General features: G+C 34.1%; 1 protein-coding gene across 3 annotated transcripts in view; it reads left to right on the forward strand.

Annotated features, from left to right (window-relative positions):
- The window catches only part of CBLB (Cbl proto-oncogene B), a 206,311-nt gene that overhangs the window by 115,237 nt on the left and 71,701 nt on the right, over positions 1-19,373 (forward strand). For all 3 annotated transcript variants that reach the window (XM_036242657.1, XM_036242658.1, XM_036242656.1), the window contains 3 exons: positions 1,734-1,871; positions 4,905-4,992; positions 7,589-7,720. In XM_036242657.1, coding sequence (XP_036098550.1) covers positions 1,734-1,871; positions 4,905-4,992; positions 7,589-7,720 — 358 coding nt within the window. The remainder of the gene's footprint in view (positions 1-1,733; positions 1,872-4,904; positions 4,993-7,588; positions 7,721-19,373) is intronic.

Below are 19,373 nucleotides of genomic sequence, written 5' to 3' on the forward strand. Positions count from 1 at the left end.
AACAATTTGTATGGTGTATAAAAAGAAGGTAGTGGGTGCAGAAAACAATTTAGCTCATGTTAAAGTCTTCTGTTAAGATGAAGGAGAGTTGGTTCTCACTGTGACCATGAGAGCAAGTCAGATATTTTGCACGTAGACAGTGGCTTCGGTGAGTCATTTTGTTCTATCCAAGGATCTCTCAAACCAGGATTTTCTGTAATTTTTACTGTCTAGATTGGTATCAAGGTATCTTTTTGTTCCTGGAGTATGATTTGAAAGATGTGGTATGGTTGGGATCATGCAGTTTCATCAATTTAACACTGAAGTTATTTGTGAAATTATCTTGTTTGAGTCTATAAATATAATACGGAAACAGAGTCCCTTTTATGTTCTCTCGTTTTATCTGGAGATGGTTAATGACAGTGTCAGAAGCAAAAGCCAGAACTTGTCACTATTGGAATAGTTCTCTTAATAAAGAGATAGTGCTGTCTGAAAAGATACAGTTTGCCCTGTAACAGTGTATTCTGCAGTTTGAGGTAAAGGTGAAATGTGTAGTCTGTGGTAAATTATACTATGTAAAGTGTGATGAGGTATTGAAATTTGTTTAGGAAAACTCTCTTAATGAACAAATCAAATAATTTTGATAAATATTTACTTCACAGAATATATCTGTTTAACAGGTCCTTTGTCTTGAAAGTGTTTCATTTCTTTGGCTTCATGGTAAAGAAAATAGTTGGACCTTTTCCAAGGACCTTTGGGTTCCTTAGTTTGTGCTTTATTTGGGATCCAACTGGCAGACATAAGTCTGTTTGGAATTTTTTGATCTGATTAAGGATGCCAATAATTGATAGGTTGATATTCTGTTTTCAGGCTGTCTAGAAGAATGTTTTTAAACTTTCTTGAGAAGTTCTTTTTAAAGGTTCTGTAATCAAAGTGAGGTTCTTAATATTTATAGGTCAGCTCTTTTGAACTCCTATTTAAAGATGGGTGGCTGGAATACTTGGAAGAAAAAGCATTATTTTAAAATAATAATACAAGTTATTTAACAACAAAAACTGTATACTTTTTATTATAAAATAATATATTGAATTCCACAGTAGAAACTAGTTCAATTTCTGTCTGAGATGGACAAATTAAATTTTTATTTGTGTATTATATTTTTACTTTCCAAAGATTATTTGTCATAGGTGTTTCTACCACCTGCACTTTCCTTTTTTAACCCACACCTGAGGAGATATATATATATATATATATATATTTTTTTTTTTTTTTTTCATTGATTTTAGAGAGGTAGGGGAGAAAAAGAGAGAAAGAGAAACATCGGTTGGTTGCCTCCATTATATGCCCCAACCAGGGATCAAACTCATAACCTGTTTATGCACCTGACTGGGAATTGAACCCAAGATCCTTCAGTGCATGGGACAGCACTCTAACCAGTGAGCACACCAGCAGGGCATCATCAGCTCTTTATACAGAGTGTCCCCTAATGGTGATGGCAATAGATCACTTGGTAGTTAACAACTTCAATTATTTTCTCATATAACTCTGGAGATAATGAAATGAAATGATCATTGCTTCTGTTAATAGATCAGTACAGAGAGAAATAAAACAGTGTTAAAATAGTTTAGAAGAAAGACATTTATATCAGAAATTCTAAATGATTCTGCTTGTTTTTTACCTTAAAAACTGAACAAATTGTATAGTCCTATATACATTTTAAATGTGATTAAACACAATTTCCTCATGTTTTACAGCTACATTTTCCGGCTAAGCTGCACTAGGTTGGGACAGTGGGCCATCGGTTATGTGACAGGGGATGGCAATATCTTACAGACCATACCTCATAACAAGCCCTTATTTCAAGCCCTGATTGATGGCAGCAGGGAAGGATTGTGAGTATGAGAAATGGCCGTCAGAGCATGTTCACAGATGTGAGAAATACAGGCCGCTTCGAGATGGAGAAAATGGATAGTGAGACTGTGACATGGTTGTGTTTTATTTCAAGACTAAGAAATGGATGTTCCTTTGTTTTTATGGTTATCTCTTAAAATAGTCATTTTAAGGTAACCTAATTATTTTAATTTACCTATATGTTATAGCAAATAAATTCCAACATGAAATGATAATGAGTTTACATCTTTTATAGGAAAAGAAGTTGCAACTTAAAAGTTGTGTTTTTAAAAAAAAATTTTTTTTTTTATTGATTTTTTTCAGAGAGAGAGGAAAGGAGGGAGAAAGAGATAGAAACATTGATGAGCGATAACATTGATTGGCTGCCTCCAGCATGCCCCACCCTGGAGATCAGGCCCACAACCTGGGCATGTGCCCTGACCTGGAACTGAACCAGCAACCTCTTGGTGCATGGGTCAGTGCTCAACCACTGTGCCACACCAGCCGGGCAAAAGTTGTTTTAAAATAGATGTAAAACTGTACATATATATAAATATAGGGGTGGGCAAAAGTAGGTTTATAATTGTGAGTATGTGAAACAGTTTGTTCTTGTATTGTTTTTTATTAATTATTTTGCATATGAACAACTGTATACCTACTTTTGCCCACCCACAAATTATAAACAACCTGATAAATCCTTTCACAGTAAACGTGTCTCTCATTCATTTTAGTCCTGTGCTACTTCCTCCTGCTGTATTTCCAGAGTCACTGCGTCACACTGACTTTATTCCCTCCGCCTCGCTGAGGAACTGGTAGATGTAGGTGACTTGACCTGCTGCAGTGGGGATGTGATAGAAACCTAGAGGAGGTCCACAGTCAGCAGAGAGAAAATGATGGTTTTACCTTTCCAAAAGTAATTGCAACAAAAAAGGAAGAAAAATAAATAAGGGATGGGATCTGTGTGAAGAAAAAGAATGCATTTTTTAAAGTTGTGAGCCTTCTAGAAATAATTATATAAGAATTGTATGGCACACTGTGGTGCTGTGTTCTTCTCTTTTTTTCTTAATTGTCATACATTTGCTATTCTCAGATATTTATACCTTACCACTAGGGCAGCAGAGATTTATATGTGTAGCTTTGATTCACTATGATTTGAGGATTTTTTGTTTTTTTATGAAAATGTGCTTTAAAGTTTTAATTTATAAATATAAGTTATGAGTGGGTAAATCTGTAATTTGATATAGCTTATTTATATTGTTACGATGCCTTTCATCTGTTTTTCAGAAGTCAATAAAAAGTAACAAATGTATTTGTAGTCAGTAGTCTAGCCTCTGAACACCTACATAAATTCACTGTTAATATTTACACAAACACACATACACATGCATCTTCAGAGGAAGTTGGGTGAGTTGAATTTGTACATTAGGGATAAATTACATTAAAAACAGTTTAGATTGGAATTTTAATCTGATAATCAGATCAGATTTTAGATTAGATTAAAACAGACAGCATTACAATAATTAGATAATTTTTTGTTTTAGGATCAGTAGGAACATGGGAAGGGTATCATCTGTCTAGTGCAGCTATCATCGGGGTCAGCTCTTCCTTCTGAAGTTTACTCCAGTATTATATCACATTGGTGGTACATTGACTGATAACCAGCCAAGATTCTTTATTCCTTCACCGCCTTTGCACCCTGGTTTCCTGAGGACAATAATCACTGAATTGCCCTTATGCATTAAATAAAGAGAACCTTTTAACCTGTTCTGACAGTCTTATTGTCATATTTGTAATCTTTCATTTATGACTTCTTCCTAGAATTTCTACGTGTTTTGAAGTGCAGTGATTAAAATATAATTTAAAAATTGGCCACTTTAGGGTATGAAAAGAAACACCAACTTTGGCTTATCACTCTTCATTTAATATTTGTAGAATTTTATCCCATCCCAATAATGACACTTTAAATTTGTATCATAGTCAAAAGAAGTAGTGAACTTCTTTTCCTAAATCTTACAAAATTTATCTCATTGATTTGTTCTTTACCATTTGAGAATTGTTTATTCTTTTATTTATTTATTTGGTTTTCCTGGGTAAATTTTAACACTAGAATATTTATTGACTCTTTATTTCAGGATAAATATTTTTCATTACTTTCACAGAATAGTTTTAGTATAGTTTTTCCTTTAAAATATTCACCACTGTAGTAGTATATTCTTATTTTTTCATTTAAGCCATCTAGAACAGAAAGATACTGAACAAAATTAACCATAACAATGAGTTTGACAAAATCCATCAGTAATACTGCCATTTAAAATACTATAAAATAGGTATTTACCAACACAGTAAACTTCATTTTTAATAATTTTCTTAGTAAAAACTGTTTTAGCACAGCAAGATGGCATTATTCCTATAACTTTAGAGAGTTCTTATTTCAATTCTCTCTAATAATGCAACCTCATGTTTATAAACCATTCTGTGTTTGTAGTTTGATTTGAAGTAAATGAAACATGGACTTGTAACACTTTCTAATTTCCTTAAATGTGGAGAAATCTTTAAACCATACAAATGTTAGAAAAACTTTTTGGGGAAAATTATGGGCTTTAATTCCTTTTTTCTTTTCTTTGTGGTATTAAATATGGTAGGAAATGATACATTTAACATTAACTGTGCTTCAGATGGAAGATGTAATTGTGAAAATATGTATATTCAAAGTCTGTTAGAATGGGAAGTGAGGGGCTCGTAAAATAAATGTTTAACTTACCTAACAGACATAGATAGTAAAGGTATTTATTTGAAAATGGTTGCTCAGTGGCTGAGTCCATATTCATTGTATATTTCTTTTATGAAAATGATTTCTAGATTTTAAATGATTTTAAAATAACAATATTATGGAAATAGTGTTAGAATAGGTTTCGATATAAGTTACATAAAAAGAAAATACCTAAATGTGTGTTTGAATATAGGAGAATATGATCAGGTAATCTAATTATAATTAAAATATATTTATAGTAGTACAATTTCTGTTTATAATCCAGCTACCTTTATCCTGATGGGAGGAGTTATAACCCTGATTTAACTGGATTATGTGAGCCTACACCCCATGATCATATAAAAGTTACACAGGTAAGGACAATTTGTGCAAATATATTTATAATTAATAAGTTTTATGATGCCTTTGACATAAATAAGATTCTCTACTTATACTAGAGCCAAAATCATGTACAGGCACGTAATGCAAAAGATACTTAAGGAATTCTAAGGGTGTTTGAAAGAAAAATACATTACATTTTTTATTTTTGAATAAAAATATTTGCTGGTGACGTTCTTGCTTCCAGTATAATTTTGTTATTTATTTGGGGATATAGATAGATAAATTCACTGGTAGGTATAAAATATGACAGAACCATAGGTTTAGGAAACTCCATAGCAGATTAGGATAAGTATACGCATCTCCTTTTAGAGTCAAATGAATAATGAGGCCTGTTGAAGTTAATAGTTGTATTATTAATCCATTATTGGCAGCCTCATAGATTATGAATGGGAGTGTAACTTGGTAAAGCCTTTCTTGAGAGTGATATTCAGTAATTATCAAAATCTAAAGAAAAATATCTTTGACTGTAGATACCATATATAAGTCACTTGCATATATACACAGAGGTCTATACCCCAGGTGTTCACTTTAGCACTTTTCATAAAAATGAAAACTTACAAAGCACTAAAATATTTTATCATGGGTTAAAAAAAATTATACCCATACTGCATTATCCTGTCCAGTCATTATGTAGCTGTGTGTACTCACATGAACTCTTCTGCATTTTGTGTAAAAATATTCCATTTCTGGGAAGCTTAATTATGTGACATTTCCTTTTATAAAATTACATATCTGTAAGTTTAATTTCTGTAAATAAAGAAATTACCACATATGAACATGTGAATATACTTTAAAAAAAAAATAAAACAAGAAACACCAAACCAGTAACAGTGTTTTTAACTGTGAAAGTAAAAACATTTGTGGGGAGTCTGGAAGAGTATGAAGGGATCATTTTACATACAATCTAGTTTTGAAATATGTTATATTTTTGTAATATGTATAATAAATAAAAATATAATTGAACACAAATTATAGGTTTGGGGGAAGACAATAGATAATTTTTAAAATTTTATTTCTAATTCCTTAGGTTTCAGTTCCAGTGGTCTTGATATTATGTGAAACACACCTGTTGACATATGTACAGTTTGTGGGCAGTTTTTAAAATTTAATATATAATTTTCATTTTTAAAAATTATGCCGTGATTCTGTACTATACAATATTTAAGTGTAAAATATTTTATATTTTATAAAATTCCTTTTTATAAAACCATTGTTTAAGACTACACATTCAGGAATAGTATCATTCCCTTAAATGACTCATGAATATTTGACTAGCTAACCCCTTACATTGCATTAAATTCTGCATGTAGGGTTTTAGCTTATGGTGATTTTTTTTTTTTTTTATCATTGCAAATTGGTTCTTTGGATATCCTAACCGACATAAATACTTATCTATCATTTTAGGGACTTCAGTGATTTATAACTTATTTTTGATTACTTTAGATTTCTTTTGTTCCATCTTGATCCATTCTCTTTTGTCCTTTTCCTTAAATTTTTGAAAAAATTGCTTATACAGTCACACATACATCCATTACAATAGATGTAATTTACATATGAATGTGTGTATGTGCATATATATGTATCTATGTATGTATATATATAAATATATCTTTTAGCAGGTTAGGGATTAAATATTGTCATTCATTTATCCTACCCAGTAGCAGGTACATAGGCATGTTGTAATTAGAACATTGTCTTATTTAAACAGATTTTCTGTTATTACTTTGTTTGTATCTTTATTAAATAGCACTTTTTTTTTTGGTATTTTCTTTACATTTGCCAATAATTTGTATCTCCTTTGTGACAGATCTTTTCAATGTTTGAACACTGAAATTCGTACTCTCAAAAGGTTCTAACCTTGTAAATTAAGAGTAAGAGTTTTAATGAAACAATTTCTGGTTGCCAAAGTGTTTAAGGTTGGGAAAGAGTATGCGATTTAGAGTTGGAGATTTAATACAGAATTGGAGAAAAATGTAAACTTATTGAGCCTCAAGTATTTTTAAAACTTCAGTTTATCTTAGTATGCTTTGGAAATTATGTGACAGAAGTGGGCCATAGTACCTACCGTGCAGGAAGGGCTTGGCAAATGCCGCTTTTCTTCCATTCTGGAATTTCTATAGATATCTAAGAAAATAAATTTAATGTTCAGCCAGAATTATGTATATTCATATATTTTTCTGTAATTGGACAATAAAATTAGATGAGTATGTAGCATTTACAAAGAAAATAAAGTTAATTATATTGCTTTTTTAAACCGTAATTTTGTCTTTTGTATCACTGTGACTATTGAAGCAAGTCCCTTTCTAAAGAGATAGTATAAATCGTTAAATAATCCAAAGTAGTCAAAGAGCTTATACAATGGCTGATAAAAGTGCAAATTAAAAAAATAAATTATTTTGTAGGCCAGATTATCATTACCAATTTAAAACATGTCTCAAATGGCAACATAATCCTGACAGGATCAAGTGTGAGGATGTACTACTGTAAGTTACTGTATTTGAGAAAATTCAGTATTAACAGTTCATGCAAGAAATACATTAACATTACCCTTTTCCCCCCAAATTCCAGGAGCAATATGAATTGTATTGTGAAATGGGCTCCACTTTTCAGCTCTGTAAAATTTGTGCTGAGAACGACAAAGATGTCAAGATTGAGCCTTGTGGGCATCTGATGTGCACCTCGTGCCTTACAGCGTGGCAGGTATAGCAAGGTTTGATTCGCAGTGGGGATGTCTTCCTTATATTCCCCATCCATATTTACCTTTACAGTCTTCTTCATCTCAGTAATTCAGGAAATAATATTGATAAGTGCTCTGTTTGATTATTTGTTTTAAAAAAATCTCTTGTGTTTGAGTTTATTTTATTTATATAACTTGAGTTTTTGCTGTGCTTTATATATATTTTTTGCATGTATTACTATATTAGTCATAAGTAGCATACTTCTGTAACACTGTTGATTTCGGGGTTAGTTATCCCTATTTCCAATTAGCTACATTTGCATGATTTACTGTAGGTCAGATTCTAAAGCAAACTCCAGTAGGTAAATCATCTGATATTTCAGCCACACCTCTTCTCCTGAGTGGGTGTGGTTTCTGTGTCACATATGTCTGGTTGCTCTGTAGGGCTAACATAGGAAAATCAGACAAGAAATGTCTCCCAAATACCTATAGTCCCCACAGAAACAGCATTACATTTTTTAATTTATAGGAGCAGAATCTAAGATAAACTGATTTCTCCTGTCTAAGCAGATGTTCAGTAAACATAGATTGATCTGATATTTGGATTAAGATCTAGAGAATAACTGGTTTCCCCAAGGGCTTTCTTATATTTCTGTATCTGTAATAAAGGGTATGGTTTTAAAATGGCTCTTTGGACAGATTTATAATTTTGGGCATTTGGAAGATTCTCAGAATATTTTGATCAAGCCTTTTTTTTTAACTGCTGTTCAACACAGCCTATATTGACATGAATATTGTTGAGGGGATTTAGTTGGAAAGGAAATAATTAAATTTCAAGCCTTAAAAAAAAAAATTGCGCTTGAGTATATGCTTGGCATCCCTCCTCTGTTCCCGAGCCCTCTCTGTCCTTGATCTTTCCTCCACCCAGTAGCTCTGTCTTGCCTGAGGAAGAAGGGGCACTGCACACCTGAGGAGCCCTGATGCCTGTTGAGTTCATTACTTGGTGATAAAATATAATGATTTTCACCAGTTCACAGTCTTATTAAAAGGGCCACCTCCTTCCTTTGGGGATACTTAAAAAATGGATGAAGAAACAGAGAAAGGACTAGGAAGTGAATTACAATTGAGTTACATTTTCAAAGCCATCTCTTCACTCTTGATATCTTTGTGAACTCAGTAGATATTGTTCAGCATTCCTGTACTTCTCTCTTTCAATATGCATTGGGGTTATATTTTACTCTAGTGTTTCCTTGATATCCTTGCCCTGATTTCCCTTCATTCCTTCGTGATGTTGGTGAATTTTACATAGTATAGGAGCAGTTGCAGGAAGAGGGATGCTCAGTATGGTGTCAGCAAGTTCATTCTCAGCTACTTATGTTAACAGTAACAGTTTTCAGACTTAGAAATGTCTTTTTATAAATGACTTTCAATAAGTTTAGTTAAGTTGGTAGAAGACAAAACTTTGCAAGTGGGTCAAATGTTAGCAGTAGAGAGTATTATACAGATGGTATTGACTATGCCGCACTGACTGGGATGGGATTGCTGTAGGGTGCTTTGCTTTACCTGATACCCATTCAGTATTTCAGGGTAACTGTTAAACTGACAGAGGCCAATTGTGTATGTCACCCTTTTGGATTGACTTAGCCTTGAGTGTGATAGTATGGTGCTCACAGGTACGAAGAAACTAAAGTTTGCATTCCTTCCTAACGAAAATCAGAATTTTAGGCTGGACCCAACTCACAGAACTCTCTGCCTCCATGGATAACCTGTGCATTTCAACCTTTGCTTGGAACCCAGGTCTTGGAGCATGTACACACACACACACACACACACACACACACACACACTGCGGGACTTAGCAGCTTGAACTTGATACTTATATTTGGAAGTTAAGTGGGTTAAAAGTTAGAAGCTCCTGTTAGTTTGGCAGATACCTTTGATGAATAACAATTATTTTTAAGGCACTGTACAGAATAGCTATTTACCTGTAGCCTAGGGTGAATAAAAGAGTATGGCTGGAGCCCTGGTCAGTTTGGCTCAGCGGTTAGAGCGTCGGCCTGTGGTACACAAGAGACCGGGGTTCGGTTCCCGCTAAGGGCACATAACTCGGTTGCAGTTTGTCCCCGGCCCTGGTTGGGTTGTGTGGGTGGCAATCACTCGATGTGTCTCTCTCACATCGATGTTTCTCCCCGCCCCCCACTCTACCTGAACAAAAAATGGAAAAATGTCCTCAGGTGAGGATTAAAAAAAAAAAAAAAGAGTATGGCTGGATATAAAATTTAATATATATTTACATATATATATTTAATTTTACTTTCTATATACTTCTTGAAAGAAATACATCTTTAAGAAATTTAGAGCCAATACCATATATTTTATTTAGTAAGTTTGTGAACTATTTGCAGTAGGTGTGTTACGTATGAAAGACATGGGCTGTTTCCCAGTTGTCATTTTTATTCTTTGCCCTTCACATTGCCACAACTTTTCTGTATATTACTGTGCATTCTCCAAATGGTGCAGTTCCTCTTGCTAGTAGCTGTTCAATTCCTTGATTCACTTCATGATTTTTCATGTTGGCCTAATGGCCTTATATGAGGATATGCCCAATCATATTCATAAATTGTTAATATTAGCTATTTCTCTGTTTTACTCTGAAGTACTTTTCAGTTTTACTTTTAGAAATTGAGGAAGTACACAAATTGCGGACCACTGAAAAGAGTCAGAGTAAAATTTTAGGAGAAGCTATATCAAAAACTAGTGACAAAGTAGTAGTTTACTAAGTGAGGTAGTAAGAAAAAATGACAAATTCAGATGTACTTAGAGGTTGAAATAATAATCAAACGAAATCACATTCATAGTACTAGTGATTAAAATTATTAACATCTTACTTAATCTGATCAGAGAATTTCGCATATAGATTAATGAAAAATATGCTAAGGAATTTTTTCAGCATTATTTTTTAATTCCTCCCACATGAGACAGTTCATGATTAATAAACATTTTTCTGATATATATTCCTGTGAGCTCTTATTTTATTGTATTCATATTATAAACATATATTACCTGTTTTTCCTTTGGAGTGTGGATCGCTTTGCCTACTTTAGAATTCTTTCCACCCAGCGAGCATGCCACCCACCTACACATTGGTAGTTACTTAATAAATACTTATAACTATATGCTTAGATTATGTAAAGGAAAGAGAAAAAGAAGACTAAGATTACATTAAATAAAGACATTCATACTGTAGATCAATGGTATCTTTTCAAAGAACTTTTATCATACTCAAGATCTCAGGAGGGATCCTAAGAATTATAAACCAAATCCATTCAGTGGCTGGGTGATTCCCATCAACTTTTCACATTTTGATTTCTTCCACTTACATTTGAGCCACATTATTTTACTAGCAATAATACTGATACTAACCTAGAAGCAGTAAGATCGAGTTTCTATTTATTGCCTTTTTATACCAGGAAACATGCATCATGACCCTGAGTTCAGGTTTTCTCTATCCTGCAGAAACTTGTTCTTAGGCCAAGGTTTGAGAATTCCAAATCAATATTCCATACATAGTCTGTGTATCTCAGTAGGATATTAGTGTCAAAGACGCTCAGCTATTGAACATTTCTACTTTTGAGTAACCTGACTATTTCTACATTTACATATGGATTTCACACCATGGTGCTTCCTGCGAACTAACAGATCTGTTTTGGCAGCTTTCATATTGTTGTATGAACAGCAGTGTTTGGCAGTCATTTAAACGTGTGATTGCAAGATGCCCGTTATTAAATAAAAATAAAAGTCTTATAACGTTAATCCAGTTGGCAAACAAGAGATATTCTAAAAATCCTTACATTGTTAGCCTCAGTGAGCTGCTCATTGGACTGATCTAATTGATGGTGAATATGAGACCAAAATCATTAAAAATTTCCATAGTTCTGCAACGTGTTGTCAAATGCTGTATCTAAACTTATAGATATAATGAAAAATATTAGAATTAACTCTCTGAATATGAGTACATGTAGCTAAAATATGTCTCTCTCGCAACTTTCTTCTTACTGGAAATGGTACAGGGCTAGAGCTCGTATTTTCTGACTTTAAAGCCAGTGATTTTGTTTTATATGCTTATTTGTTTCTTCTGTGGAGAAACAGTTACATTTTTAAACTTAGTCATGCACAGGAATAATTTGTTATTTTGCTTCTTCTAACTAGTTTGGTAGAAGCGGACATGGATTGTTTCATCCATCATTCTGCAAGATCTCAAATCCATTCATTCATTCATTCATTCTTTCACTCACTCACTCATTTATTTATTTAGGAAACACTGCTTAAGCAGCTGCCATGTCCAAGTTCTGAGTTGATCTCTGAACTAAGAGGGACACTACCCTCGAGAAGTTAAAATGAAATTTGTTAAGTTTTATAAAGGGGCAGGTTATTAATAATTACTTGAAATGAACATCCTGTTATCCTTCAAATTTAATTATGGATCTGAGATATTTTGTGTTTCTTTCTATTAGCTCGGTTGGACATGGTGATATGGAAAGGATTTTAAAGGCTGTGTGTCTGCTAGGAAGCGCTGAAAAATCAGTCCGAGTCCAGTAGGAAATACTAAACTCTGACCATAAAACATTATGCCACTGTGAACTTGTAGCAAGTCATTCTTCACCAGCTTTTCCTTCCATTTGATGCCCTACTTTGGTTTAATTGAAATTCATTGGAGACTTAAATTTTCTGTAATTAACAGAAACCCTAAGAAAGGCTCAGTGGTAGTGTCGGCTGTTACAGGCTGCAAGCGGTTACTCTTTAATTGCTGTCATAATGGCCCATTAGTCATGCCTCCGAAGAGGTGTTAGATATGTCTTTCTCCTTCTGAAACATCTGTGTTATTGAATAAATTGAATAAGCAAGCCAGAGTTTGCACAGAATACTAAATAAGTGCATAATCACCTCTCCAAAGGCATTCTTTGAAACAATATCATGGTGGGTGTGGCATTTTTGTTCCACCCTAGCCAGCAAAACGTGGAGGGTTTGCTCTCACATCCACACTGTGCCACAGATATGTTAACAAAACAGTTCTCTTCTTCACCTGAGCTCCTCCATATCTTCCTTTTCATAGCAGCATATGATGCATAGTGACACTGCAGGGTTACCACAGAAAGTGTAAAGTAAGGACTTGTTTTCATCCTGTTTTTTCCAGGAATCTAGAAAATGGCTTCTGAGCTCATGAATGGCACAAACTCTAAACTGCGTTCCGCAAATATTGGTTTCAAAATAAAAGTAGATACATGTTATCAATTGGACTTGTCACCTTGTTTGAAGGACTTCAATTCAGTTAAAAGTGAAATTAATTTTTTTTTGTGATTATTCCTTTTGCATACATTTTCAAAATAATTTGAAGGAAAGATATAGGAGTGTTCAAAATAGTAATTCACAAAAATGTCAATAGATGAAAATCAGTAAGCTCCAGTTTTAGTATGGCACGTGAATTAAGACGTACAGATGCCCAGCGTTTAGAGAACGTTCTCAGAGAAATGTGTGTAGTTCTCTGAGAGGTGAGTAACCAACACCATTACATTGAAGACAATAAGAAGTACTCTTTTACTATAGCTTCCTTCTAAAGCAACCAATTTCCAGCTCTAGTGGAATTTTCTAACCTTGGTACTACAAATAATATTTGCCTGTTACAAATTGGTATTTATATCTTTGACATGTTGTATCTTTTTGTATGTGATAAAATGTTCAACTCCTCTTTCCCTTTGGGCATAATGTAAGGACTACTTGAGTTGTCCAAAAATGTTATGATGATGACAAGAGTTACAGTTCATGATTCTACAGAATGAAAGAGATGAGACAGATAGGAAAAAAATTAAAGTCTAATAGACCAGATACCTGTCTCTGAATCTAGTGACTGCACTAAGCAGATGCTCCCTGCACTGTGATGTGCCTTGCTATACTATCACAGATATTGGCACTGTGGAAACATTTTCAGTTGGCTCTAACAGGGGCTTTACTAGGTGTTTTAAAGTTTGGCTCCATTAATATAAAACATCTTCAGAATGCAAACTCTCATAAATTTCATGCATTAAAGTTTTAAACTGGATTCTAGCAATAAATCTTTCAAAAGAAAAGCTCTTACTATGTAAAAATATATTTCAAGGAATATTATAATTAGTAGGACAAGTTTTGCATCTTAATATTAAAAGTTGAAACTTGTTTCGCTTAGGATGACACTTTCCAGGTCCCTCTATGTCGTCTCAAAGGATGAGAGGTCTTTTTTTCTTACAGCTGCATAGTACTCCATTGTGTATGTATACCACAGCTTTTTTATCCACTCGTCTACTGATGGACATTTGGGCTGTTTCCAGATCTTAGCTATTGTAAATAGTGCTGCTACAAACATGGGGGTACATATATTCTTTCTGATTGGTCCTTCAAACAGAGAAAGACAAGTATCATATGATCTCACTTATTTGTGGAATATAATGAACATAACAGTCTGAGAAATGGGGTAGTCCCAGAGATGTGGAAGTGGGGTACAGACTGACAATCCCCAGAAGAGGGGGTGGTGGTGGAGAGATAAACCTCAGAACTTATATACATGTATGCATGAACCATGGACCTGGACAACAAAGCTGGGGACAGGGCGGGGAGGGAGGGGAAGGGGAATCAGTTGGGGGAGGGGGAGAAGGAGAAACATCTGTAACAAAAAAAATTAAATTAAAAAAATGTAAAAAAAAGAAAGTTGAAACTTTTCGATTAGAGCAAATAGAATATTGATTATAGTAACTTCTTCAATTTGAAACTTACAGTTTGAACAAAAACGTAAATGTTTTTCCATTTTTGAATGATCAGTAAATACTAGGCAGCTGTTTTTAAACTTTCTTTTAACCTGAGCTATAAACCTGAGATTGAGGAATTCACTACATTCTGATGTTATAGCATAATATAGTGATGGTATACTGATGAAAGATTAGGACTTAAAACAGACTTATGATATATAATTTCTTATTCAGTACAGCTTAGCTGTGTGACCTCCCTCAGAGTATGTAAACTCTCAATTTTCTTATTGGTAAAATGTGAATAATAATTATACCTATCTCTTAGGATTAAATGAGTTAATATGTGGATAGTGCTTAACAACAGTGCCTGGAATTTTAGTTATCATTGTTCCTAATATAGTAACTGATAGTATCACTTTAGTAAGATATCTCATATTTCTGTTTTTTTTTAATCCTTGCCTGAGGATATTTTTCCTTTTTTTTTTTTCAGATAGAGTGGGAGTGAGAGAGAGGAAGGGAGTGGGAGAGAGAAATATTGACGTGAAAGGGACAGACAAAGGCATGACCCAACCAGGGCCTGGGACAAACTGCAACTGAGGTCCGCGCCCTTAGTTGGTACCGAACCCGGGTCTATCCGGACCGCAGGCCGATGCTCTAACCGCTGAGCCAAAGCGGCCAGGGCTCATATTTCTTATTATTCCTAATTTATATACACTGATAATTCTACAGTTTTGTTTGTTTTTTTTTTCTTTATTGATTGTAGAGAGAAGTATGGGGAGAGAGAGAGAGAATCATCGATTTGTTGTGCCACTTATTTTTTGGTTGATTTTTGTATGTGCCCTGATTGGGAACTGAACCCACAACCTTGTCGTAACAGACACTCTAACCAACTGAGCTACTCAGTCAGGGCCTGCAGTTTTAAATTTATTTTATTACAAAATGGAATTCTTATGATTTTTTTTCAGATGCTAGGATAAGTTTCCTCAGTTATCTTACTATATTTCTTGAGAATATTTTTATAGTAATTATACCCACTGGAATTTACATAGCACTTTAGAAAGCTTTGAAATAATTTTTCTTGCTTTATCTTTAAGATGTCCCTTGAGACGTACATTCTGTCAAACCCTACAAATAAGATGAAATGGCTTATGTAGCTGCATTGGTGGGTGCAGTATTCTAATGCATGTCCTGATTCAGAAAGTCTGTGTTCCTCTTCTGAGTCACTGTTTTCATGGGCCTCCCAGATGAACATTAGAAGTTCTAAGTTTGGATCCACCCGTGTCTTCTCCCCTGCCCATCGTAAAAGAGTACCCAAACTGAGGATATCTCCCATTCTCGATTATGTAGTCTAAGATCACTTGTAATGGCCCACATTCATCCTTTTATTTATTCTTTTAACAAGAAATTACTGGGTTTCTGTGGGAAATATGCTCTGAAAATGCTTAGTATGGACCCAGTTTACTCTCAGTGTATGTATGCATATATGTATGTATCTATCCAGTTATCTATTTATTTCTCATGGCTCTGTGTTCAGAAAAAAAGGTTTATGGGAACTTTTAAATGCACTATAACTAGGTAATATAAGTTAGACTGATACAAAAAATATGCACAGTAAAAATATAAAATGCACTCTAATATGAGTATTCTCTCAGGCCCTCTTTGTATATTGTATATGTGAGGAGGCATGAAGTGTTTGACCTTAAAATAAAGTGTGTCCTCAAATAATCATCCTGAGAGCAAATAAATTGTACTACATATATTTATTGTAAAAAAAATTAAATGAAGGTATTTATTTAAGAAATAATATCCATCTGAACAATATTTAAAACAGAATATGGAAGATGACTGACATTATGATGAATGACAAGGCGATTCTGGTTAGGATTTTACATAGGGCATTATCAAAGAATGGTACTTTTTTTTTTTTAATAATTTTTTTAAATAGTGTTTTTTATTTTTCTGTCAATGTTGATTTGTTCTCAAGTTACCTAAAGTTATATTTATATTTAATATAATTAATTTATAGCAGTGATTTTTCAATCTTTTTATCTTATGGCATATATAAACTACTAAAATTCTGTGGCACATCAAAAATATATATATTTTGCTGATCTGACCAAAAAAGAAAAAACAAAAACCAAGTAAAAATTTTATTCTTTCACATCAGATGGCTATTTGTTGGCTGTTGTCATTTTTTAAAATTTGACAATCTAAGGGAAAAGAGGTCAGCACCCTGGATTAAATAGTTAATTATTGCATGTTTTAAAAATTCTCGTGGCACACTGGTAGGAAATCGCTGATTTATAGTATTAATGGTTGGCATATATCTGAATTATTTTATTAATGAACATAGTAGAATTTCAGATGAGCATAGTACTCACTGATAAGTTCTGTATCTTTTGTTTTGGGACTATGTCTTATTTGAGGAAGTGAAATCTACTGAGTCAATTAGAATGGTGGAGTCCCAAGTACTTCCTCTATACATTCTTAGAATATTAATATGCTAGAGGCTAGAGAGGGAGTTATTTATTGGTCTTTCTTTTTCTTTAACATATGCTCCTTGATCTTGAATTAAGTATATGTTGACAGAAACATTATTTTAATTATTGAGGCACAGTGCTGATGAGTTATGTGCCTGTTGAAGACATCCCTCAGGTGTATTCAGTCAACCATCTGACAGAAACCGGGGCAGAGCACCAAGGTGGCATTTGAGAATTTATGGTTAAACCTAATTTGCATATGACAGAAGTCAGTTTACAGAGAGAGAGTGATGGGTGAAGTCCTATTACAGTAAATACCACCAAGACACATTTAGCATGACCTGTTTGCAAATCAAAAAGGATGTACATTGTAGCTGTTTTTTTAATCTAGTAATACAAACTCAACTAAGATAAAGCTGAAAAGAAAAGATCTTTTGTGATATATTCATAAAACAGCTACTCTAACACATATCAGTGATTTGTATAGCATTTCAGACAGGAGAGATGGAGTAAAATCCAGACTGGGTTTTAGATGAACTGTTCCCAATCTTCTTATACCACCAGAATGTTGTTATTGTCTTTCACCTCTTTCTGTTTCCAAATGGAATCTTTGTAGTTACCCTTTATTAGGAAGCAGATGACCTAAACTGGAAGTCATCCTTAACCAAACAATGTATAAATTGACCTTGAAGAAGCCTCTGTAGCCAAACACAGTGGCTCACATGTTCTAGGCAGTACACTAAAAAATTGTATGCTTTAATGTTTTAGATTGAGTGGACTAATTTTTAATAGTAAGAGTATCGCTTTCTGCCCATACAGTAAAGACTCAGGGAACATCAGCTCTTTCACATCTTGTTCTTATATATTAGGACTGCATTTTCAAAAGTTCCCCATGCAGATCTGTAAAAAGATTCCAGTAATGGCACACAGTATGGATCTCTTTTGATTTTTATAGTAAGGAGATTTTACCTGGATGACAACATATATCGAATATGCACTTAAATTTAATGTTCTTGTTATTGAAAGAAGGTTTAGTTTTGCTTAAATATTTACTCCTGCATTAGAAAATATCAATATAAGATAGAAGAATTAAGTCTCAGTTTTATCATTCGTAAAATGTGGAGCAAATAGTATTTAAGTTGCCTTGAAATCCACCAGACCTGAACACGTGTGGCAGTAAACATCTAAGGATTTTGTATTAGCATGTCTATTTTTTTTACCACTTTAGTTCAGCTATTTTACCATTTCAGTTTTCTTTTCCAAATTATGTAACAGCAGATAAAAAAGGGAATGTTGTAAATTCTTTTCATTAACCAACCCAAAGCCTGTTTATTTTCCTTTGTTTGACAATTTCTGTGGCAGTGTAGATGTTCAGTTTGTTCATCTGAGTAACACTTGGGTAAGAATAAACTACCTACCACAGGATCTTCCACGGTGGCGTTGCTCAGTGATTGTCCCAGGACAGCAGAGTGAGAGTGTTACTCCGCTGCTGATCACTATGTCACTGCAGGACAGGTTTCCGTCATGCCACGAGGGTGGGCAGTGGATGGGCAGTCTTGAGTTAGGTAGTGAATGGTTTTTGTTTTTTTCCTCAGCTGAGGATATTTTTCCATTTCTGTTCAGATAGTGGGAAGGAAGGAGGGAGAGAGGGAGGGAGGGGGAGAGAGTGAAAGAAAAACATCGATGTGAGAGAGACACATTGATTGGTTGCCTCCCGCAGGACCCCGACCAGGGTTGGGGGGCCAAACCACAACTGAGGTACGTGCCCTTGACCTGACTTGAACCCATGACTCTTTGGTCCGTGGGCAGGCGGACACTCTTAACTGCTGAGCCAAACTAGGGAGGGCTGAATGCTTTCTTTAGAGATGTCAGTTTCCTTTGCATTTCTTAGCTCATCTCTAAAATGGTTCTTATTCATCCCATTTCTGCTTGTAAATGACTTTATGATTTTTACTGTTTTCTAAATGACACACTACTAAAGTCAGGGTATAATGCAGAAACAAAAATATGGTGGTGGATATGGTATACCATCTACCTTTATAAGGCAGCATTATCAACAGGGCAAGAAAACAGTCTTGTCCTATTTTCCTGGCAATTGTGAACTCCTGTGGTTGTTAGTTTTGAGAAATGGAATTGGGAGGCTTTGAATAAAACCTTTAATAATTTCCAATAAATAAATTTTTGTCCCAAAAGTATTTGTACAAACCTTTTTGTAGTATCTAGTTTGAAAGAAGGGCGAAGCTTACTATGGCACATCGTGTTATATCCCCATGGCTTTGTTGGGATGCAGGCTCCTGGGACAGATTATGGCTTCTGATTATAGATTCACTTTATCTTTCTCTGTCTGATTACTTATAAATGAAGATTGTAAAAGGCCGAGGCAATTAGAATGGCAATATTTATTTATTTATTTATTTTTT

Source organism: Molossus molossus, unplaced genomic scaffold (genome assembly GCF_014108415.1).
Source record: "Molossus molossus isolate mMolMol1 unplaced genomic scaffold, mMolMol1.p scaffold_m16_p_5, whole genome shotgun sequence".
Classification (NCBI taxonomy): Eukaryota; Metazoa; Chordata; class Mammalia; order Chiroptera; family Molossidae; genus Molossus; species Molossus molossus.